Source organism: Suncus etruscus, chromosome 3 (assembly GCF_024139225.1).
Source record: "Suncus etruscus isolate mSunEtr1 chromosome 3, mSunEtr1.pri.cur, whole genome shotgun sequence".
Lineage (NCBI taxonomy): Eukaryota > Metazoa > Chordata > Mammalia > Eulipotyphla > Soricidae > Suncus > Suncus etruscus.
In genome coordinates, this window is record NC_064850.1 from 91,190,496 (window position 1) to 91,214,781 (window position 24,286).

The 24,286-nt window shown below is 49.2% G+C and overlaps 2 protein-coding genes across 2 annotated transcripts in view; one reads left to right on the plus strand and one right to left on the minus strand.

Annotated features, from left to right (window-relative positions):
• Positions 1-6,639: 6,639 nt before the first annotated feature.
• Positions 6,640-10,751, minus strand: DOK2 (docking protein 2). The gene is made up of 5 exons (XM_049770273.1): positions 10,671-10,751; positions 9,620-9,901; positions 9,319-9,406; positions 7,861-8,045; positions 6,640-7,602 (listed from the first exon to the last, which is right to left on the minus strand). Exons 1-5 carry the CDS (start codon positions 10,734-10,736, stop codon positions 6,970-6,972), a joined length of 1,254 nt encoding a protein of 417 aa, XP_049626230.1. The 5' UTR covers positions 10,737-10,751; the 3' UTR covers positions 6,640-6,969.
• A 6,570-nt stretch (positions 10,752-17,321) lies between these two features.
• XPO7 (exportin 7) overlaps positions 17,322-24,286 on the plus strand; it is a 107,690-nt gene continuing 100,725 nt past the window's right edge. Inside the window, exon 1 of the mRNA XM_049769433.1 lies at positions 17,322-17,431. Within this exon, the coding sequence (XP_049625390.1) occupies positions 17,414-17,431 (18 nt within the window). The 5' untranslated portion in view covers positions 17,322-17,413. The remainder of the gene's footprint in view (positions 17,432-24,286) is intronic.

Here is a 24,286-nt window from a genome sequence, read left to right on the forward strand (position 1 = left end):
CAAGCACTCATTCAGTAGCCCCTGGGTTTCATTACTCAGATTCATCCTTGGAAGAAACCTCCCAGCTATCACTTGCCTTCAGGGTAGATTCACTCCAGGAGTGCATCTGACCCTCATGAAGAACCCCCAGGGTGGTTCTCCATTCAGCCATATCTGATTTCAATAAGGGGGCCCCCACGTATCAATTTAATATCAATTTAATATCAATTCTCTCTATTCTCCCTATAGGCAAATTTTTTTCTGAGAATTTCTGTGAATAATTTCTGGAGAAAAAGTCTCCAAAAACAAAGGACAGAGAGTGGGACAGAGAGAATTTTGAAAGTCTAGATCCAATTTTATCACTTCACAACTGGCAAAAACAGGCCCAAAAGAGCATGACACTCACCCAGTCAGGTAGTACTCCTAGCTTAGTGCTCTCCTACTGGCCTTGGAGGGTCAGAGCACAGAGTTGCTGAGCAGGCCAGTATGCCCCAGAACCTCCAAACTGCTACAGCTCTTCAGCCACTCTCAGCAGTGCTCCTAATAATGTGGGGACAGTCATTCGTGCCATCCCCACAGTGCTGGAGGCCTTTGGGGCCTCCCTAGCAGTGCTCAGGGATCAGACCTGGGCATATGCCAGGCTTGGTGTTCGTCTCTTTGGGTAATCTTGTTTTCAAAGGAACTCGGTTTTTCCCTGCTAGAAGTGGATCCTGTGGTACGCCAGCCCAGCCAAAAGGCAGGACCAGATTACAGGTGGCCAAAGGGCATCTGGCAATGCCCCAAGGAGGGGCCCAGTCTCTGCCTGAGGTTCCTTCTGGGGTTGGCTGATCAGCTAACCCATGAAACAGATTTGAGCTCTTGAAATCAACTCTGACTTCCTGGAAGTCATCTGTTCCCAGAAGCCCAGCTTAGGCCACGCTCTGGGGACCCCCGTCAGTCAAGTTCTCACTTCTCTGCCAACAATCCTTGAAAAAAGTTGGAATTTCCCCCCTTGTCGCTTAGGCATCATCTCTTGTTCTCACAGCTTCTCTGAGGTTACTTCTCCCTCTGTGAGCAGGCAGAGGAGCCCACTTCAGCTCCTCTGCCCCAGTCTCCCAGACTCCATTGGCAGCCCATTGCCTCTCTCCTTCCACTACCCTCCAGTATCTCTAGGGGGCTGTTGGCAAGAGAAGGGAGCTGACTGCACCCTTCCGAGTTGCCTGCTGAGGAAACAGACGTGCACTTAGAGTCAAGGGTGACATGAGCGGGAGAGGAAGAGGGTGTGACAATAAGGAAAGGCCAGCAGACCCACGGACTCCCTTCTTGTGCGTCACTGAGGGGGTGAGCAAGAGAGGAACCGCTGCCCTTGATAATCAGGCCATGTCTGCTTCTTCTGGAGACATGGAAAGGAAGGTCCTCATAGAGGACCCTGCAGGGGCACAGGGATGCTCTCCCCGATCCACATAAGTTGTTTGCACTAACACCAGACAAGACCTCCAGGGAGCTCACAAGAGGGTGTAGTGAAGCCTGTACCCACTGACCAATGGCCCTTCCAAAGTCATGTTTCCTGGTTCCCTCTTCTATAAAACTTCCTTCTGTGACCACGCAGACCAGATGGTTGCTTTAAGGATGAATCTTCCATCTTCCTACCTGCTGTCCATTGCTAATAAAGTTCTTTCTCGGCCTGTCACCCTCTCTCATTTGACTGGTCCTAAGTGGCAGGGGAATAACTTCCACAGTTACATCCCCACCCAGTGGCCTAAAGGACACTCATATTTGTTGTCGTCTCATCTCTTTGACTACTATTATGTTTTTCTCTTTGCTTGTCAAATTCTTACTTTTCCTGGGTCCAGAGTGATAGTAAAGCAGAGTGATTGATAGTCTTGCACGCAGCTGACCTGGGTTCAATCCCTTGCATCCCATATGGTTCTGTGAACACCGACCCAAAATTTTTTTTTCTTCTTTCTTTTTTTGCTTTCTGGGCCACACCGTTGACGCTCAGGAGTTACTCCTGGCTATGCACTCAGAAATCACTCCTGGCTTGGGGGACCATCTGGGTCTGTCCTAGGTTAGCACATGCAAGGCAAATGCCTAACCGCTTGCATCATCACTCCAGCCCCCAAAATAATTTCTGAGCACAGAGGCAGAAGTAACCTCTGAACATTGATGAATATGACCCCAAATTAACAAAAATCCTCCCTCTTTTTTTCTAAGTCCTCCCACTTCCACAGTGTCTCAGTTTACTTCAGACCCCTAAGATATGGGACCCAATGCTCCTACCTTGTTTGTAGGGCAGAAAGTCCTGCCCTGCATTCCCAGGGAGATGCTGGGAGGAAAACCAAAATGATGCCCCTGCCTAGGGCTCTGTGTGTCCAGCAGCAACCCAGGCTGCGCCACATTAGTTTCACTTAAGCTTCACAGCAGCAGGTTATTTCTCTCCTCACTTCAGGGCAGGAAAACAGATGCATAGGGCAGGTGCCATAGACACTGCTCTCATGCAAGCTACAGTCTGTAGAATATGCCACTTGCCCCTGAGTTACTTGGCAAAGAGACAGCTGTATGTATAGCTTCTTGCCTCCAAGAGAGAAAAAATACACACAGGACATTCAGGTCAGTGACAGAGATTTTATCAGGAGAAGAAGGGAAAGAATAATAGTTTGCTCTGAAAGACACAGGAGTACAAGCCCCCATCCTCCATGGGTTTTATTTGCCCATTTATTTCTTTGTTCCCCTTCCTGGTGTTCTCACCATTCTCTGACTGCTGTATTTATTACTTCTGGCCAAGTTGGCACCATATAATCTCCTCCTGCTCAGGACAGGATTCGGGCATAGAGAGAAGTCCCACCCCCAGATGCTCTCACCTAAAATAACCCTGGTTTGGGGCTTTCTTAGACTTTGAGATCCCACCCTGCAGGGTGCTCTGACTAGGCAGTTTTCCTGACTCTTAACATTCCAGAAGGCCCTGGAGATCCCACTTGGATGCTGTGCAGTTCCCCTCAGCTCACTTATGTATGACAGAAAACCGCCCCAAATGGATTGCAAATAAGGCAATGCAGTACAAACTCAAGGGCTTTATTATTATTTTCCCAAAGTCACCTCCATTCAGACCTCAGGGATCAGCCGCCTGAACACACAGGCCGACCTGCTGTGGGGGTAGAGATCCCAGAGTTACTTAACCCAGTTCTGGGGCTCTTGCTCCTCCCCACAAATTCTTTAGAACCTCTGTGTTTCCATCCCCTCCTTGTCCCCAAAGAGTAGGGGGAGCACAGGCCATAGTTGCCAGCACAGAGATTTGGGAGCTGGCATCAGGCAAAGAAGAGCAGTGAGGGGAGAGAGGCAGGCGTGTTAGGCTGAAGATGCCCAGCTTCATGCTGGTCAACCTGGGGAGGCACAAACCTGAAGAGGCAGCAGCTCAGCGAGCAAGTCCTCCACCCACTCCACCCCTGGCCCCACCGCCTTCCCAGCCCCTCTCCAGCGCTCCAGCTGCTACTTAAGAGTTTATAAATAGCCCTTGCAGCTGGTGGGCACCTTGGCTATTGAATCAGTGTCCATGAGGCAGGGCTGGAGGCTGGTTAGCATCACAGGTGAAAGGTGGTGGCAGCAACAGCTTGAGCGCAGCAATCAGGGAGGAGCTGAGCGTGCTGCTATGTGGGCCTTGGCATCTTCTGAAGCTCCAAGGTGTGAACGCAGAAGGGACCCTGGCGCCCCTCCACAGTCTGAGAGTGGGCCAGTGGGTTGCACCACCCAGCACCCAGCACCCCACCGCCACTCATGCATGCCAGGAGAGCAACAAAGGTGGTGGAGGAAGGCGAGAGCAGGGTCCTAGCCGGCACACCACGCACCCTTGCACTTCTGCTGATCATGCGAGCCGGCCCCTGTGCCCAGAGCCTCAGTGGTCAAAGCAGATCTATTTCTAAGAGTCCTGCTCCAAGCCCGTTCTCACAGAACCAAACAGGAATCTAGGAGCTGTTTTTGCTGTGGATGTGACACTTGGCTCGTTTCCTGTCTGGTACCTAGGACTGTGCCTTGACCAGCCAAGAGGGCCTCACAGCCCTCAAGCTCCTGCTGTTTCTGTCTGAGCTGGCCACTCGGCCAGAGTCCCTCTTGGCACTTGGGGAGGAGGTTGGCCTGAACCAAGGCACCAGGACAAGTGGGCTCCCTGCAGGACAGCCCTCCAGGGCCTACACTCCGCTTTACATCTGTGCCCCACGCCTTAAGGGCGCTTTCTGGCTTCCCCCCCCCCCAAATGTCCCGTGTCCCCTCTCCCTGGGCCTGCCCTTGCCTGTGCTTCAGGTCCCCTTACAGTAAAGCTGACTCTGAAGAGAAGAATTCAGTCCTCAAACCCTTAGGAGAACAACCACTTCAGCTCTTTTCAGGGCGAATTTCAAGGCAAGTACGCAGCAGCATTGGGCATTCAGTGCACCAAAAGGGCCACTCTAAAATGCAGAGTCCGAAACCTGTCTGTGTGCTTGGGGTAATAAATACTCAAGTTCCTTCAGGGCCAAGCCCCAGGCGGCCTTTTCCGCGGGTGTACACTGCCCTCTGCTGGACAGAACGAGGATGTGCACCCGCGCTAAGCACGCCAGCTCCCACCCCAGGCAGGCCTTAGGGCATGCAGCCTCTGGGTATTCTGATTAGGTGCCAGCAGCAAGGCAACCCTCAGTTCCAGGCAGAAAAGGCCCCGAAGGGTCACCCACTGTCTTCAGCCTTCTCACTTGTTGGTTTAAGTGCTAGTGATAAGGGCAGAGGCCCAGCAGGTAAGAGAAATGAAGCAGTAAGGAGGTAGGAGTCTGGTATTCCCCCATCCCCCATTGCCCTTTAAGAGCAGCTGGGTAGAGTGGATTTATCCCAATATCAGCATATTAAGAACTCAGCTTTCCTTCTTCCTATACCAGCAGCTTCCTAAACACCTGCTTCTCTGTGTCCATAAGGGGCAAGATGTGAAGCTTATGCACCTCTGATTTGTGAACCCAGAGTCTTTTCTGACCATCCCCTTACTATTCAAATGAATCTGCCCAGCCCAGTCATCTTCCTCTGGGCCTTGAGCCTTTTGTGTGTTTTGGGACTTGGCATGGACAGTCTGGCTACCTGTCCTTCCTCCCCAAGGAGACAGGAAAGGGATGGACCATCCAAATCAGAGATCTCTGCAGCTTGACTCCAGAATCCTTTCCAGAGCATCTTCCTCTCCAGCCTCACTTGCTCCTGCCCATTGTTGTATATGAAAATATTTCCATAAGATTATTCTTTGCCTGTTGTCCCACCTTGACCTTCCAGGTGGGGGCGCTGTTGAGAGCCAAATAAATAGTCTGGGAGCTAGGTTTTCAGGGTCTTTGGCCAAGTTGGCAGGCTGGCTCGAGTGTGTTTTGGAGCTAGCAGCAGGCTGACAAAGGACTCTCTTCGCCCAACCTTTTACCCCTTAACCCTCCTGTCTGTGTGGATTATTTGCTGCGGATAAATATTACCAAGATCTCCCCCCAAAAGGGGACAAGGGGATGGAAATCAATTTCTCATTCTGGGAGCGCTTTGCGGATACACAAACAATCAACAAAGGAGTAAACGAGACCCAACAAATGGGGCAATACCCATTACTTCCTGAACTTAAATGCCACCATTGACCCCACAAACAATTTTCACCCTGAACATTCATATGCTGACACCCCTCATGACATGCATCCATGCCCCTCTTGCCCTGCTCTGGGCGTCTCTAGCTCATCTTCTGAAACACTTCCACCCTGTTAGAGAACTGCAAGTACAGCCCACCCTTGTTTCCTGCTTTTAACCACCCCCACTCCCCATGCCACCAGCTGTCTTCAAGGGTTGCTCTGAGACCAGGCAGACTTGCAAACAGTGCCCACACACCGACCCAGCTGAGTGCAGGTGTGATGAGGAGAGCACAGACCTGTGGTGGAGAGCAGGAAGAGCTCACAGGATGGAGCTCTTTCTTGTAAAGACAAAGGGTGTCTAGGGGAAACTGAGGAGGCCCGCACACTACCTGCTCTCTCCTCCAACCCTATTCCCTGTGACTTTCCCCACATCAGCCCTAGGATGGCAAAGTGTCAGGGTCTCTTGTTTCTCGTTTCCTGACTAAGTTCAGGGCTTATTCCTGGCTCAGTGGTCAGGGATCACTCCTGGCACAGTTCAGGGTATCCTTAGGGGTGATGGTGACCACTTAGGTTGGCCATGTGCAAGGCCAACTGTGCTATCACTGTGCTATCACTCTGGCCCCTGGATCAGACACTCGTTTTTTGTTCTTTTGTTGTTTTTGGGTCACACCTGGCAGCGCTCAGGGGTTACTCCTGGCTCTATGCTCAGAAATCGCTAGACTCTTGATAGCTTTCCCAGGTGTCCTAACTTTCATATCTGAGCACAGGTACCAGAGTCCCAGCAGATGTGACTGATGGCCCAGTGAAGTATATGTCCCAACAGCACCGTATCACTAAACTCACCTCCATACATTCAGACCACACACATTACACAAGTTACAATCCAGAACGTTTTTTTTTTGTTTGTTTGATTTTTTGTTTTTTGAGGGTGGGTACAACTCGTGGTACACAGGGCATACTTCTGGCTCTGCACTCAGGAGTCACTCCTAGCAGTGCTCAGAGGATTATATGGTATGCTGGGAATTGAATCCAGGTCAGCCATGTGCAAGGCAAGTGCCCCGCCCACTCCCTGGCCCAATTCAGGAATATCTAATGCCACCACGAAGCCACACTCCCCAGAGAGTGCCGGCACAAGCCAAGGAACCACAAGTTGCTGATGTAGTTTTGTCCCTTGTCCTCTGCCCTAAATGCCTGTGGCTCTGCTGCGGAGTGTGGGCGGAGAAGAGGAAGTGTGAAAGGACTAGATGGGCCCTTTTTCTGCTTTGGGAGGGTGACTCATGTCATGGCTCTAGAAGGGACAATGCCTTTGACTAGAAGAGTAGCTGGAGGGAGCTATTTGGGAGATGCAGTAGCCAGAGGAGCAAGGTCACTTGTCCCAATGATTTAGCTGACAGTCTGTCCCCACCCTTCACTTGGGCCCTTTCCTGAGCACAACATTGTCATACTCGGTGCCTGGTGACCAGTCAGTAACACAGAGCTCCTGTCCCGCTGAGAAGACATGCTGGAGGCCACTCGGGTCCCCATCAGGGGTGGCCTGCCTCCTCCAGGCCTCCCCTCGGGGCTCCTGGGGACTGTCATACAGAGTCAGGGCCGCCACTCCCTCGGGCTCATCATATATGTGATCGGGTCTTGGGGGCTCCTGCTCCTCAATGCTGTCATACAGAGGGTCGCCTGGGTACTGGGGAGGGGCTGCCAAGATTCCCCTCAAGCTCTTGCTCAGATTCCGAGCCACAGCATCAAAGGGCACGGCATACTCCCCCTCAGGGCCCCGAGGTCTGGCTGTGGACACTGGAACCGTGGGCGAAGGGGGTGGCAATGAGTCATGGGGCCGGGAGTAGGGACTCTCCAGCTGGGACGGTGCCACAGGGACCACAATGGGGACCGTGGCAGGCTGGGTTTGGGGTCCGGCAGGGGCTGCATTCTTCTGGGCAGCAATGGCCTCGTCCAGGGCCTGAAAGATCTCACTGACTTGCCGTGTTTCAAATTCAAAGGTGCCTTCTCCAGAATCACAGCGTCGGCCAGCCTCAAAGGAGAAGGTGACCTAAGTGGAGGAAAAGGAAGTTACTGCTTGTCCTCTCCTCCAGGTGCTGCATGGCCCCTCAGCCACAGCCTTTCTCCAGCCGCTGCTGCAGGGGTTCTTCTACCGCTCCCCACACACCACACCACTTGCTCTGTCCTTTCAGCTAGGCCTGCAAGCCCTTAGTATTCTCCTCTTCTCCATCCCTTGCTCCTGTTTCTCTACAGGCCTCCCTGCCCCCCACCTTTCCTCTCTGCTACCCTTGCTGAGGTCTCCACTCACCTTGTCACGCCCAAAGCGCCGCAGGAACCTGTAGGGCCAGTTGTACAGCTGGGTGCCTGCCTCAGGCCCACCCCACAGCTCCAGGGCACCCTCCCCAGTCCGGAGGGTATAGCACCCCCGGAGCCGGCACCTCTCACTGGCTTCTGTGGCTCTCACAGTCACAGCAAACTCCTTACGGGAAACCACTGGAAGAAGAAGAAAGGGATTAGCAGCTAGCCCAGGTAAGCCAAAGTCTAGAGAAACAGCTAAGCTATTCTTACCACCCCACAACATCAGCTCCACCCCTGTCGTCATAGCCCCATGCCCTCACACCAGTACCTGACCTCTGGCCACATCCTTCCTGCCCTGGCCGTTAACAGAGCACATACTGGCCTCTCCAGCCCCTCTCCCACCCTCCCCTACCCCACAAGTGGGGCCCCCAAATACCCTCTTTCCCACTGCCCATGTCCTCTGAGGGAGACCCCTGGCTGTCCTGCTGCATAGCAGCTGCATACATAGACACATACATGCAGACGCACAGTCTCACACTATACACTTAGTCTCAAACACTCATATACCCACACACACTCACAGTTTCACACATACTCTCACAGAAACATTCTCACATACTCCACACAAACACACACTTAATCTCACACACATACCCACAAACACACATCCTCAGACACACCCACATACTCACACCCACACACATAGCTACACACACTTAGTCACAGTCTCACATATTTTCTCTCTTTCTGGGTCTACGCTCAGAAATCGCTCCTGGCAGACTCAAGGGACCATATGGGATGCTGGGATTCGAACCACTGTCCTTCTGCATGCAAGGCAAATGCCTTACCTCCATATTATCTCTCCATCTCTCTCTCCTCTCTTCTCTCTCTCTCTCTCTCACACACACACACACACACACAGAGAGAGAGAGAGAGAGAGAGAGAGAGAGAGAGAGAGAGAGAGAGTTGAGCTCTCTTTGTCAGCAATGCCCATGCCATAGGCTCTACTTTTTTTGTTTGTTTGTTTTTTTGTTTTTCGGGCCACACCCGTTAGATGCTCAGGGGTTACTCCTGGCTAAGTGCTCAGAAATTGCCCCTGGCTTGGGGGGACCATATGGGACGCGGGGGGATTGAACCGTAGTCCTTCCTTGGCTAGTTTGCAAGGCAGACACCTTACCTCTAGCGCCACCTCGCCGGCCCGCCATAGGCTCTTTAAAGCACTCCAGGAAACCAGCCTTTCCTCAGAAAGTTTCTGGGGTCCCGCTGAGCCTGGGCAACCCTCTGCCCCATCCTGTCCCACCTGCAGGTCTGGGTGTGGGGCTGACTCTTGGGGTCGAACTCCTCTCCTGAAGACACTCAGCAAAGAGGCCGCTAAGGGGCCCAGTGGGTGGCTGGGGAACCACAAGCAGGAAGACTCCACGACTCCTCCACCGCACCCCGAGGAACTGAGGACCTGGCAGTCCCTCACCTGTGTTCCGGCTGCCGTATAGCTCGTTCTCCGCCATGCAGGGCCGGCTGCCCTTCCCCTCCAGCCCCGGAACCTCCTTCCTCTGGCCCTGGGGAGCAGGCGGGGTGTCACCACCGGCACCAATCCTGAACCTCACCACTGACCCTCTTTTCAGGACCCATTCAGCTGTGTTCCAGGCTGGGGTCCACTCTGCCGAGATGCACCCAGCCTCCCAACCTGGGCTCCCAGAACCCTGACTACAGAAAGCATCAGTGCCCCTCTCCCCCAGGCCCCTTTGCTTTCCACACCCCCAACATCTCACCGGGAAGGCCAGGAAGCAGATGGTCTGCACCCAGTCCCCTCGCTCTGCAGAAGGCGCCGCCAGCAGGTACAGGCGCTCCTTGGTCTCCAAGACGAAGGGGCTGGTGTCCCGGGGGCTGCTGGCCTCCCCACCAGCCTCAGCCACACGCAGGCAGTCACTGAGGCGGATGATTCTGCGGGGGGCCTCCCCCCTGCGTGGTTTCTCCGGGCCCTCCTGCAGCTCCAGTCTGGCCAGGGAGCAGCCAGACTCTGCGTATAGCGCAGCCCCAAACCGGCGCCATTTCTGAGAGCACACAGAAGGGCTAAGCACCAGGAATGAAGGGACCAGGAGAGGACCTGGGGGACCACTAGGGATGGGGGTGGCAAAGGTCACAGGTAACAGGTCTGGCTGCTTAGAAGAGCTGGGGGAACCTGACAGCAGACCACACCTAGGCCGGAGATGCCACCAGAATGGCTGCTAAAAGGGTAAGGAACTCCAGGAATACTAGTGAGGGGAGAATCTGGGGCCTGGGGCCTGGAGCCCAGAGGAGGCCAGAGTGGGCAGCATCACTAGTCCTCAAAGGACGTGAGGACCCCTATAACTCCTGCCCCCAGGAACCTTATAAAAACACACACACCCCTGCCACCTTATAGAGGGTGGGCTATGACCAAGTGAAGGGAGCATGAATGTGGATCAGCTGGAGGAAAGAGCACTTCCTTGTTCAAGGATCCCAAAGAAGGAAAAGAGGCCCTCACCACACTGAGGCCCTGGATCCTGATGGCCCAGCTCAAGCTCACCACCGCCAAAGCAGGAAAAGGGATGAGCTTCCACATAGTCCCAGATCAGTCCCTTCCCTACCCAGGCAGGGCTCATCATGAGAAGTTACCCACCACCAAGGACAGGTTCTCATCTACACCCCCACTTTCATGCTCAGGCTAGACTATGTGCAGTAAAGAGCAGGCTAGGTTGCAAGCTAACCCGTTAAGCCCCAGTTAAGCCCCAGCTCTGGCCTCCATCATTCCAGACAGGCCCCACCTTTGCCCCAGGAATTCCATGAAGCCCCCACTCCTACCTTGCCACCGAAAGTCTGCTGCAGCTGAAGGTACAGGCAGCCTTGCATCACCGCCACCTCTTCCATCCTCCCACCATCCAGCCGCACTCTGCCAGCCTCTCCCGCCCTCTGGCTCCCCTCTTGGCCTGTGTTCCCCCTTCTTTCAAGTTCATTTCCTCTCTGCCTAGAGTTCTCAGCACTCTTCTAGTATGCTCAGTGAAGACAGGCTGATAGGCTCTGTGGTTTCTTGTCCTCTCTCTGAGAGGGTGTGTTTGAGGAGGGAGTTTCGCGCTCAAACTTCCTGCATTTTCAGCCAGCAAGAAAGAAATTTTAAAAAGTCACATTTGCTCCCTCTTTGGCTAAAAACTCTGGCACAGAAGCTGGCACAGCATCACTTGGGTGGCATCACCAAAGAGAAGTGGCCAGGAACAAAGAAACCCAGGAAACAAATTTGAAACTAAACCAACAGCACCCCTGCCGCTCTGCCCACTCAGGTGCATAGCACAACTGGAAGAGGACTCCAAAATCAGCCTGCTAAATAAATACCTAAGGCTAAGAATTGAGAAGACAATGATCAGCCAGAGTTCAGCTTTCTCAATCCAGTGAGACCCAAATTCTCATGGAGGCCGCAGCAGGCAGAGTTCACCCTTCACACACAGCTGCCGCCACTCTCGAGGAGGAAGCACAGCAATCTCACCTCCCTATCCAGCCAGAACGATACAGAACTCCCTGCAGCAGGCTGACTGCTAGAGTGCATCTAAACACTGCCATCTGCCATCTGTCCAGCTCTCCTGAGCTCTAGAAAGACACAGGTTTCATTCTTTTCAAGTTACAAAAGTGCCTTCTAATATTAAGGAAAAAGAGTGCCTGAGTTGGGTCAGACAGATAGTAGAGGGAATAAAGATCTCCAGCACATATATGGTCCTACAAACTCCACCAGCAGTGATCCCTGAGCACAGAGCCAGGAGTCATCCACATGCCCCCCCCCAAAAAAAAAAATTTGTGTCCTAGTTGCCAAAACACACTGTTTCTGTCTCTGGTAAAAGACAGAGCAAGTGGGGCCGGGAAGGTGGCGCTAGAGGTAAGGTGTCTGCCTTGCAAGCGCTACCATAGGATGGATAGCGGTTCGATCCCCCGGCGTCCCATATGGTCCCCCCAAGCCAGGGGCAATTTCTGAGCATATAGCCAGGAGTAACCCCTGAGCGTCAAATGGGTGTGGCCCCCCCCAAAAAAAAGGACAGAGCAAGTATGAAGTTTATACGCTCTCTGGGGCCAAAGGACTAGTGGACCCACTCCCCAATAAATATCCCTGTTGGTCAAATCTGTCGCTGCCTCTGACTCCTATTCTGCCACCTTTTAGACACAGAGGAAGAGTGCCAGCAGGGTTTTGTCCCATTGTGAAATCTAGCCACACACAACAAGTAAACTGTTTGTTTTGTATATTGTATATTGGGGGGAGGAATCTAAACTCCCAAGAGAATCATCCCTCAATGGTTGAAAGAAGCAATCTAATGGAGGTGTGATGCAGAAATGGGGGAAGCAAAGCCCTCTGGGGGAAACCTCTTAGAGGAAGTTTAGGTTACTGGGCTCTCTTCATCTGCCACAGGACAAGACTTCACTGAAAATAGCAAGAAATTGCTGCTCACACCCCCACACCCTGCCATGCTGAGGGCTTCCGCATACACTGAACATTCCACTCAGTGCCACAGGGGGGCACCCACAGTCACCAGACTAATTGAAACTGGGCTTAAACCCAAAGGCTGAGCTCCAGATATTGCAGATCCCTCACCCATTACTTCTGGCCTATGGGAAATGGAGATGTTTTCTGCTGAAGACTGGACAGTAAAAGTATGTCCCTTACACACACACACACACACACACACACACACACACACACACAGAGCCCTTCAGTGAGCACCATAAGCTGGGCATCGTTATAGGAACAGAAGCTGCCAAAGGAAAATGTCTCCCCATGTGTGGCACAGGTAAGGTTTCACTGCTCCTGGACCTTTTGCTTTCACTGGGAAAGAGGGGCTATACACATCTCACCCGAGCCAGAGGCCCATCTCCTTTACAATGGCTTCTCTCAGCAGGAGTCAGGAACCATACAGATCAAAGATTTCTGTTCCCCAAACTGCCAGGTGTTTTTTTTGTTTTTTTTGTTTTGTTTTGTTTTGTTTTTTGTTTTTTGTTTTTTTTTTTTGGTTTTTGGGCCACACCTGGCAGCAGTGCTCAGGGGTTACTGCTGGTTATCTGCTCAGAAATAGCTCCTGGCAGGCACAGGGGACCATATGGGACACCGGGATTCGAACCAACCACCTTAGGTCCTGGATCAGCTGCTTGCAAGGCAAACACCGCTGTGCTATCTCTCCGGCCCCCAAACTGCCAGTTTAAAGGGCATGTGAGCTTATCTCTAGGGGCAACAAAGGCAGAACAGATTCCTAGGCAGGCCTGGATATTAGATGACCCACAAATAAGGTAATTGGGGGCACCTCAGTTCAGGTAGCTATACATATAGAATAGGAAAGAAGGAATCTAATGTGCCTGGAGCTGCATGGGCCATAGAAGGAAGGAGCACTGAGCAAAGACATGAGCACGGGCTACATGAATGTTCTACCCAGTGGTCCCTGACTGGAGAGGCAGCAGAAAGGACAGACTTTAGTTTCAACCCTGGACCCCCCCTCCCCCTTTCTTTACTTCTCCCAGCACTAGGTCCTTCAAGGAAGGGAAGAAGGGCTTATAATAAACATGCTACAATATAACATTGACTTAACATTTCTGGTGCTTGATTAGTTTCATGAGCCCCCCACATCCTATAACAAAACTGATACAAAGAAATGAACTTGGGCCAGAGCAGTAGAACAGTGGATAGACAATTTACCTAAAACTTGGCTGACCCGGATTCTATCCCCCAGAAATACATATGGTTCCCCAGAGCCCACCAGAAGTGATTCCTAAGTGCAGAGCCAGGAGTAACTCCTGAGCATCATCATGTATGACCCTTCCCCCCCCCCCAAAAAAAAAAAGAAAGAAAAGAAAAAAAGGGGCTGGAGAGACAGCACAGAGGTAAGGCGTTTGTCTTGTGTGCAGAAGGTCGGTGGTTTGAATCCCAGCATCCCATATGGTCCCCCAAGCCTGCCAGGGGTGATTTCTGAGCATAGAGCCAGTAGTAACCCCTGAGCACTGCCGGGTGTGACCCAAAAACCAAAAAAAAAATTCATTTATAGAAGTACAAGGTACACAAGATAAACAAGACAGGGGGGAATCACTATTTTCATTTACTAGATTACTTTCTAGTTAGAGAGTCTAACAAAAAAAATTATGAGACCAGAGGACTGGGTACATGCCATGCATGTGGCCAATCTGTGTTTGATCTCCAGCACCCTATATATTCCCCTGGGCCCCTCCAACATTCATCATGAGCACAGAGCCAGCAGTAAGCTCTGAACCCTGCTGGGTATGGTCCAAACACCAAATTTTTACAAGAGAGGATAGAGAGAGAAAATATATGTTAGCAATTTGAAATAGTGATTGATGCCATAAGTACAAAGATGAGGTCAGGGAGCAATTTCAACATAATGAAAGAAAGCCTAGCTGAGGACTCAGTGACAGCTACTGATGTACAAGTTACTCCAGAGCAAAGTCCTCAAGACAAGAAGGGCAAAAGGACTGTAAAGCTGTAAGTGAGATGAAGTGAGATCAATGGGGCAGGATGTGGCTCAATAGAGCATGCTCCCTGCAGGTGTGAGGCCCTGGATTCTACTGCCAGGCACCTCAAGAAAAAAAGAGAAGAGAGAGAGACAGAGACAAAGAGAGACAGAGATTTATTGATCTCTGATCAAGCAAAGATTTGAAATGCATCCTAAAATGGAAGGCCACTTAAGAATCTGATTTTGTTTTAGGGCAGGGCAAGGACTCCCAAGCAGTGCTCAGGAGGCCTACGGGCCCTACCAGCAATTACTGGTCAATTGGGCCATTGGTTCAATGCAAAGTCCTGGTGCTGGGACTACCAGGGTCAAACCCAGCATGCAATGGAATCATGTGCTGTGGAAACCAAACCCATGCCTGGCATGCACTCTAACTACTGTACTATTCCCTGGATCCCTAAAAATCTCTCTTTTTTTTTTTTTTTTTTTGGTTTTTGGTTTTTGGGCCACACCCGGTAACGCTCAGGGGTTACTCCTGGCTATGCGCTCAGAAGTTGCTCCTGGCTTGGGGGACCATATGGGACACCGGGGGATCGAACCGAGGTCCGTCCAAGGCTAGCGCAGGGAAGGCAGGCACCTTACCTTTAGCGCCACCGCCCGGCCCCTAAAAATCTTAATGCGCAGCACTAAAATTACTCAGTTTCTTTTTTTTCTTTTTGAGTCACACCTGGTGACACTCAGGGGTTACTCCTGGCTATGCATTCAGAAATTGCTCCTGGGTTGGGGGACCATATGGGACGCTGGGGAATTGAGCCGCAGTCCGTTCCAGGCTAGCGCCAGCAAGGCAAACACCTTACCACTCCACACCACTGCTCCAGCCCCAAAAGTACTTAGTTTCTACATATTCTACCATTGTCTGAAAAAAGGATTAGCAAGGGGTAAAGGAGAAAGCTGGAAACAAGTTAGGAACATACTACCAGAGTCTAGGAGAAAAGTGATGGTGACCTGAGCCAGGGTTAGCAAAAGAGATGAGAATCAACCATAGTTGGAGTGTGTTAGATTCAATAGGATTTGTGAGTGAGGAACTAATGAAACCCTAGAAACCAAGACAACTCCTAGGGTTTTAGTTTGACTAACTGGGTGACGGATGATATCAAGGAGAAACAAGTATGGAGGAGGCAATGACTAGGGGTTTGTTGGGGCTGACTCACAGTAAACTGTTTCTTTTACCCAGTCAGACAGTAGGGAATTGGAAGACTGGCATACAATCTTGACCTCAAGAATATAGCAGTGTTGGGGGCCGGGGAGATAGCATGGAGGTAAGGCATTTGCCTTGCATGCAGAAGAATGGTGTTCGAATCATGACATACCACATGGTCTCCAGAGTCTGCCAGGAGCGATTTCTGAGCATAGAGCCAGGAGTAACCCCTGAGTGCTGCCAGGTGTGACCCAAAACAAACAAACAAAGAATATAGCAGTATAGCTGTGGTGCTAGTCAAGTGGCCCATGGCTCATCATCCCTATTCCCTACATGGGAAATAATGATGAACACTGGAAATTCTTGGCGCATGCACACACAAATCTGTCCTCTTCCTTTCACGCACCCCCTTCCAAACCTCCCTCCCCAATGTAGGGTTAACCAAAAGCAACAGTCAAAAAGCTGCCTTACTTCGGTCTCCAGCATTCTGAGGGACTCAAACTGGCATACAGAATCCTAGTTGCATGGATATTTGGGTAATGTAGTTTTTAGATGTCCTAGCTCTGCAAACCAGGAAGACAGGAGTTGAACACTAAAGGCCAGTCCATTCTATCCACAAAAGTGTTTCTAATTCCACTACCATCATCATTCCCATTGCAAACGTATGGTAGTCCCCAGCCAATACAAATTTCAGAGATGCAGAACTCTCAGGATCCAGCAAAACTACTTATCTGGAGGCCTTGATTCGAAGGCAAACTGGAATCCAATTGGGATACAGGAAACAGCATTATCGAATGTCGGTCATTTTAGGTAGAAAGGTTGTGATTGTTCTTAGCACGCAGGGCCAGAGCAGCTCTGATGCAAAGAGATGACCCTTTAGCCCCTGATGGATCTCCCCACCATCATCAGACCTCTCCCCCTTTCCAAAGGGAACCTACAAGACTGCTTAAGCGCCATCTATTTGGGACTCAATCTGTGCTGTCTGGATTTTTTTTTTTCCCATCCTCACCATTATTTGGCAGCTATTTCCCTGGATGTTTATCAAGGAGAAAAGAAACTGAAGTGAACACAAGGAATGACTGTTTGGATCGTGGTAAAAACAACAACAACAAAACCAGAAACTGGGAGCAATGGCCTTTATTAGCCAGGGAAGATGAAAGCCAGAAAGATTTCAAAATAACAAAGTTGGCGGCTGCTGCAACAAAGCATTGGAAAGCAGAAGATAATAATGCAGGTATCCTAGAAGGAGGAGGCCTGGGAGGTGAGCACATCAGAAGACCCCCGGGAAAGGGGAGGTGCAGGAGGGCGGCGGATCAGCATCCGGAGGCGCCTATGGAAGTCCAGAGACACGTTAGGACGAAGGGGAAAGAGAAGAGCCCGCGCGGTGCAGTGCAGGCTGCAGGGCGGAGGCAGATTCCGGCTCCCTCCGAGAAAGTCCTCAGCGTGCAGCCTTAGCAGGAAGCGGCGGCCATCCATCCGCGTGTGCCGGAGAACCACCGGCCGAGTGAGCACGGCCCCTTTAAAAGTCCATGTAAACAAAGCTTTGTTTCCCCCCCCCCCTCCCCGGCATCCCTCCCTTCGCGCTCCCCCCAGCGTCTCCGGGACGTAGCTGACGTAGCCCGCGCGCGCGCTTTTACGCCGTCCCAGGCTGCGCTGCGCATTCTCCAAAGCGCGAACCCAGCCAGCTCGGGGCAGCCTGCCTGCGCCGCGCTACGCCGCGAGCGTAGCGCGACGAGCCCCCCCCCAGCGCGCAGGCGCAGGCGCAGCGGTGGTGACGACGACGACGGCGACGACGACGGCGACGGCGGCGGCGGCGGCAGCGGCGGCGGCAGCAGCGGCAGCGGCGGCGGCCCCGGCCGAGGTGCGCGCTGGGGGGGAGGAGGGGGGGCCGCGGAGGAGAGGAGCATGAATGGAGCAAAATGGCGGATCATGTGCAGGTGAGCGGCGCCGCGGGGGAGGGGGCGCACGCGTTTCCCCCCCACCCACCGCACCCCACCCCACGAGGCTCGGGCTGGTTCGGGGCGCGGCAGGCCCGCCGGGGACTCCGTGGCCGCCGCCCGGCCCGTTCCCGCCTCCTCGGCCCCACGCGCTCCCGGCCGACGCGCGGGCTTGGGTGGGCGCCCGGGCCCCGCAGCCACAGCCCCGCGGCTGCCTTTCCCGCCCGGGCAGGACAGGGAGGCCTCCGCGAGTCAGATGCAGCCCGGGACGGGGAAGGGAAGGAAGCGAAGGGAGGGAAGGGGAAGGAAAGGAAAGGAAAGGAAAGGAAAGGAAAGGAAAGGAAAGGAAAGGGGTCCCCTCCCCGGCTCGCTCGCAGCTCCCCCTTTTGCACCCTCAGCGCTCTCACAAAAGACACCCCAGCCCGCCCTCCAGGGCCCTTCCCGCCTCTCTCCTCCTCGCCCCGCACTCGGGCAGGGAGCCCGGCTCATCGCCCCACGCGGCCCGGCCCCGATCCCCCCAACTCTCCAAAATGGGGGCCCGGGCCTCCTCCTCCTCCACCACCACCACTAGGGAAGGGAGTTTAATTGAGCGCCCATGTCTCTCTCTCTCCCGTGAAACGGCGGGTGCAGGGGGTGTGTCTGCCACGAGAGATGAGGCTCCGTTGGGTGCCAACGTCTCCCCACTCTCCGGTGCGTCTTGCTGGACCCGGGACCGGAGTCTCCTCCTTCTCTTCCTCCTCCTCCCCTTCGCCGGCCGTTGGGCCCAGCCACTTTTCTCTTCCCGCACATGCAGGCCCAAGGCTTACCTGGGGCAAGCCCGTTCGTGCCGAGCCCCCCATCGTTGGAGGCGTGCAGGGCTGATTTTTTTTTTTTTTTTTTTTTTGGAAACTTGGTGAAGTCTTTTTGTTTTCTTTCTCTCTGTGTGGCTGAGATCTGATAGTTGGGCGACTCTCTTGGCACCTCTAGATGGTCTGGCACCTTCCGATTTCTTAGGGAACCGCTTCGGTTTGGTGTTGTGGCTGGTGGAAATTAAGAGAGCAGACGAGCTGTCGTTTTATTTTGCTGACTATGTCGTATCATTTTTCTCGAGGGGGAAAAAAAAAAAACTGATCCTGCCCCTAATTCATAATGTAATGCCTTGCGAAAGCTGGAGTTCTAGAAACTTCAACCATAGAGAAAAGGACTGCAGTTAAGTCTCAGGTCAAGGGTCACTAGAGCCCTTTGGAGTGTGACCCGACAATTATATTTAAAAAAAAAAAATTTGTGGCCACCGATGGAAGACTTAATGGTTTGTGCCTGGAAAGTGAGTTTCATAGCCTTCAAAATAGCAGGAAAACTTGATACAAGGTGATTCATAATACTCGTGTAGCACCTCCAAGTTTCTAAACATCATGTATCTGCCGCTGAGAAGCATGAACAATTTTGTGTGATTTTCTTTTTAAAGTAAATGCTTACATCTTAAAAGAGTAGGTAGACAGGGATTTCTTATTTTAGGTGTGTAATAGAGGAGAGTCTGAGGAGTGCACTGCTCAGGGATAACCCTGGAACTGGGTGGAGTACTCTTCCTGAAAGTGGGCATGGGAAACATCCCGAAGTGTTCCAGAACTGGTTTATATGTAGCCTTTCTGAGTGATACTATGGAAAGTCCTGCAAGTGTTTATACTTTTATGAACATATGTCTATTCTTTCTCCAATAAGGAAGTATTTAAGACTTAATATGATGTCTCTCAAATTTTGAATTAAAAAAAAATAACACAACAGGGGCAGGAGAGATAGGATGGAGGTAAGGCGTTTGCCTTGCATGCAGAAGGACTGTGGTTCGAATCCCGGCATCCCATTTGGTTCCCCCAGCCCAGCAGGAGTGATTTCTGAGTGTAGAGCCAGGAGTAACCCCTGAGAGCTGCTGGGTGTGACCCAAAAACAAAAAAATAAAATAATAATAACACAACAACATTGTTCCTAACTAGAGGAAAGTCAAGATGCATCAAAGTAAGCTTCGTTGCACTTTGGTACATTTTTCTCTTTCCCATCCCAAAATGAAAACCTACCAAAAAACTTAATAGCTTCTCAAAACAAAAGTGCAATGTGTTGGTCAGTGTTTTTGTTTTATTCTTCTCCTGGGCTCTACAGTAGTGGTTTTTATATTAGCAGGGTACCTTTGGTGGAAAAAGACTTTTTTTTTAGCCAGATAGAGCATATTGCTTTTCTTTGTTAGACAACTGAATTTGTTTTAGTGTGAGGTAGAAACTTTAAGATTATACTTTATTGTAGTAGCGAACCTTCCCTAGAAAAAGATTCATTTTTCCTGGTTGAAGGAGGATTAAAGGCAAATCTGCATTGTGAGGAAATTCTTCTCATATTACACTGTTGGGACACACAGTATAGAAAGGATTTACTGATAAAAGACAGCGAATGTGTGAGCATTGCATGTGTTGTACTAAATAGTTGAGTCATCATGTAGCTAGTACTTTCCTGAGCCACCAGGGTGAGCAATTTTTTTGTTTGCTTTTTATCCACAGTAAGCAAATATCTTATGATTTTAGGCTGAAATCCTGAGCATCACTTCTGTGTTTTGTGGACTATTTTAAGTCCAAACACAGTCCAGTCACTCTAAATTTTAATCACCATCACAGTGATTTAGTGATGGAAAATTTTTATTATTTGATAAATCTTTTAGCTCTATCCGTGTCATGGTCAAGCCTTTTTCAAAGACAACTCTTTCATTGTAATGGTTTTCTCACTCTTGGTCTTAAATGACCTTTTGAAAGCCCCTCATGGAGATAAGGATTACAGAGTACTAGCTGGAAGGGGAAAATATCAAACTCGTTTGTATTTATTTTCTGTTGCCCTTCCTTTTTTAAAAAATAAAATTTTTTAATTACATGAAGATAATGAGGAATCAGTATCTTCATTTGCTGACTAGTTATTACAAAGAAATGAGGACAAAGCAGGGTATAGTGGTAATGAAAAAAATGATTCAGTATTAGAATTAATAGGGTTCCCCTGGTATTCAGGATCTTGAGAGGAAAGCATAATATATACCTATATTATATATGTGTTTTAGTTAATAGATGTTTAGTACATTGAAGAACATTTTGGGATTTTGTTGGATTTATTATGTTATACTGGGCCTTACAAGATCTTGATACTAGTTACTCGTTCTATACTCTATATTAAAATATTTCATCTGGACATGTTTTGTTTTTAATTTAAGGTAGCTTAATTAAAAATGATGACCATTGTAACTCTGGGGAGTTCTGAAGAATCGTAGCTAATGCTAGGTTAAATTTTAACAGTGCAGAAGTTCAGCCTTTAAAACATGCAAGGAAATTATATGGGGTATGGATAGTCCATTTTGAGAAGAGAATATTGTACACTTTTGAGAATTTTAAGTAGTGATAGGGAAGTCTTTTTCCTACTAAGCTAACCCAGGAATGCTGACTGTGTGCAAGGCCCTTTTCTGTACTGGACATTAGAGTGGACTCAACTGGGGAAGACTGGAACCAGACTGCTGAGCTGTCAGATTCTGGCAGGACTCAGAAACACAGATACAAAAACTAATACACGGAATGTAAAACATGCTACATTTTTGTTGAATGACATTGTAATATATTTTCTCTCCCACCCCTTCTACCTCTTCTGTGAATTTATGCAAATAATGTCTGTATTTTAAAAGAACATCTATATATACTTGATAGCTTTGACTTTAGTACATTTCCACTTGCTAGGAAATCCTTCAGAAAAATTAAGGAGCATGGTATCAAACACTTAAGTAATAAAAAATATATTACTGTAATGGCATCTCATTTAGATGTAGAGAGGCAAGTCACTGAGGGAAAAAATCCTTGTTCTGTTTTATACAGAAACATTAACTTCTGTTTGATTTGATACAGAATTTGATGTTCTTAATTACCAGCCCCTTTTTTTTTTCTTGGTTGGATTTTGAGAGCAATATTGCACCACAGCTTTTTGTGAAGCGAGTATTGCCAATGTAAATCAATAATCTAATGTCTGAAAAAATAGCTGTTGAGACTACTTTGCTCGCTTGAGTATGGAATATAGTATTTAGAAGTTGTCGTGGTTGTTTGTTTGTTTGTTTTTTCCCAAAAGATTAACACTAAACATAACACAGATTCTTTTTCTCTCAGTGTCTGGACATGTGGGAGTGACTTCACTAAAGAAAGAGTTCTGGGCTGCAGTCAGTCTCCGGGCCAGACCCAAAATGGAAAGACAGCTTCCATGCTTATCCATGAACTGATTGGCAGGCCTATTCGTTGCAGGCTCTTGGACCAAGGACTTAATTGCCTTATGTCCTGTTTTAGAGTTGTTTGGTCTTTACAACCTGGTCATCTATACAACATTTTAAAGAACTTTTACTTAAAATTTAGTAAATGTGATTTAGTGTGTTTTCTTGTTTTGGGAATATAATGATACACAACACTCATCATCAGGGTACTAGCATCTTTCCACCACCACCCCCACCTCTCTCTCTTTGTATTTGCATACCCAGTTCTGTGTGCTGACTCCCAGGGTCTATTGTTTTTTCCCTTCTGATGTTTCTTTATACTTCACATTTGGTAACCTGTCCTTTCTCTGAGTACTGTGCTCAGCATAATGTGCTCCAGTTCCATCTCAGTTGCTCCACACTGCAAGATTTCATCTTTTCTTATAGCTAAGTAGTATTCCATTGCGTATATATGCCAGTTGTTTAATCTTAAATTTATTTATCTGTTGTTGGGTGTTTGGATTGTTTTCTGTAACTTGGCTATTATGAATAGTGCTCCAATCAATATGGGTGAAAATGTATTTTCAAGGTGATTTTTGTTTGTTTGTTTTGGGGCCACACTTGGTGATGCTCAGGGGTTATTCCTGGCTATGCACTCAGAAAATCACTCCTGGCTTGGGGGACCATATGGGACACCGGGGATCGAACTGCAGACCCTCCTAGGCTAGCACGCACAAGGCAGACGCCTTACCACTTGTTCTGCTGCTCCGGCCCTCAAGTTGATTTTTTTATGTTCTCATGGTAGATAGATACCAAGAACCAAGAATTGGAATCACTAGATCATATGATAGCTCTGATCTTAATTTTTCAAGACTGTTGTTTTTCAGAGGCTAAACCAGGAAGTGAGACTTTTTTTCTACATGATGTACTGATGTCAACTTTGTATAAGAGCCTTCTCTTTGCTGCTTTTTTAAGCTCATTGAAATATACCTTCAGACAAGTACAAAAGTCATGTTTTGATTGATGGCTTTCCACAAGGTATCATCAATCTTTATAACCCTTAAACAGTAATACTAGTTCCTCAAAACTTCCTCTGATTCCCGTCAGTAACTGTTCATGTCCTATCTTCTAAGGGTAACTACTACCCTGTCAGTTAATTTTTAGAGGCTTTTAGAAGTGACACTGAGAGAGACCAGAGAGATAGCATGGAGGTAAGGCGTTTTCCTTCCATGCAGAAGGTTGGTGGTTCGAATCCTGGCATCCCATATGGTCCCCTGTGCCTGCCAGGGGCGATTTCTGAGCATAGAGCCAGGAGTAATCCCTGAGCGATGGCCGGGTGTGACCAAAAACCAAAAAAGAAAAAGTCACACTGAGTAGGATCTATTCATGACATCAAAGCCAGAGGACAGAAGCAACTCTAGTTGGTAGTTCTTTAGCTTTGGGGGAATTTGGGTAATATGTAAGTTCCTTTTTGTTTGTTTTTGTTTTGGGCCACAACCAGCAGTGTTCAGTGCTTACTGCTGGCTCTGCAATCAGGGTTCATTCCTAGCAGTACTAAAAGGACAATATGAGTATCAGGGATTGAACTTGGGTCAGCCATGTGCAATGCAAATGCCCAACCCCACTGTACTACCACTGCAGCCCCGTGGAGTTTTTCTAAAGGAAGTGATAGAAATTTATGCTGTCTGTGAGGGAAATGTGTACTTCCACTAAAAATTGTGTATAATTTCACGCTTTTCATGAACATTAGAATTAAAAGATATTTTCTTTTTAGATGAAAGTGATCACATTTTATTGAGAAGCTGGTTTGCAAGTATTTCTTAGTTCAGGTTCACAAATCCTTAGAGAATCACACATAGAATGAATTTTTAAATATGGAGTTGTTGTGTATCATTAATAGAGACTATAAAGGATCTATTAATGTTCTATTCTTAGTGCTATAGAAACACATAGAAGGAAGGACAAGATGTGATGTCCTACTTTCAGGGACTTTTTGTTTTAATTGGGGAGATAATGACAAGTCTGGGTTTAGTTTAGAGTTTGTAATGTGAATCTAGTTTTGTCACTCTGTTCCTGAATGGAGTTGTCTATTATTCTCTTACCTTTCTTCCCCTTTCTAATATATCTGAATTCCCCCTTTACATATATGTTGACTTACTACCGTGGGACTTCTTGGTAGAATGATGTTTGTATCGGGGCTTATCAAATTCTGTGGAAAGGAGGGACATGGTCAGGGACATGGTCAAATACTGTACCGAGTGTATCTGATGCTGGTGTTTGTGTACTTCACACCTATTAGTGTGCACTCCAACTCATAAAGGAAAGGATATATTTGAAAGAAAGCAGTAGCATTTATTGGACTTGAACTGCTTTTTGCTTCATATGATCTCATGTAATCTCATAGCAACTCTGAAGGTAGGTATTATAGAGGTCATAATGGAAACTGTCCTTGAAATAGACTGATGACAGGAGCTGGTGTAGCTGGAAGATGAGAACTTGGAGGATTTAGATGATGATCGTTACAAAATTATGTGGTTGGAATATTGGGTAAGGTTAAGAGTCAAGAGATAACATTAATTGAGGTCAAGGACTATCCCTGGCTTTGTGATCAGTGATCAGTGATCACTCCT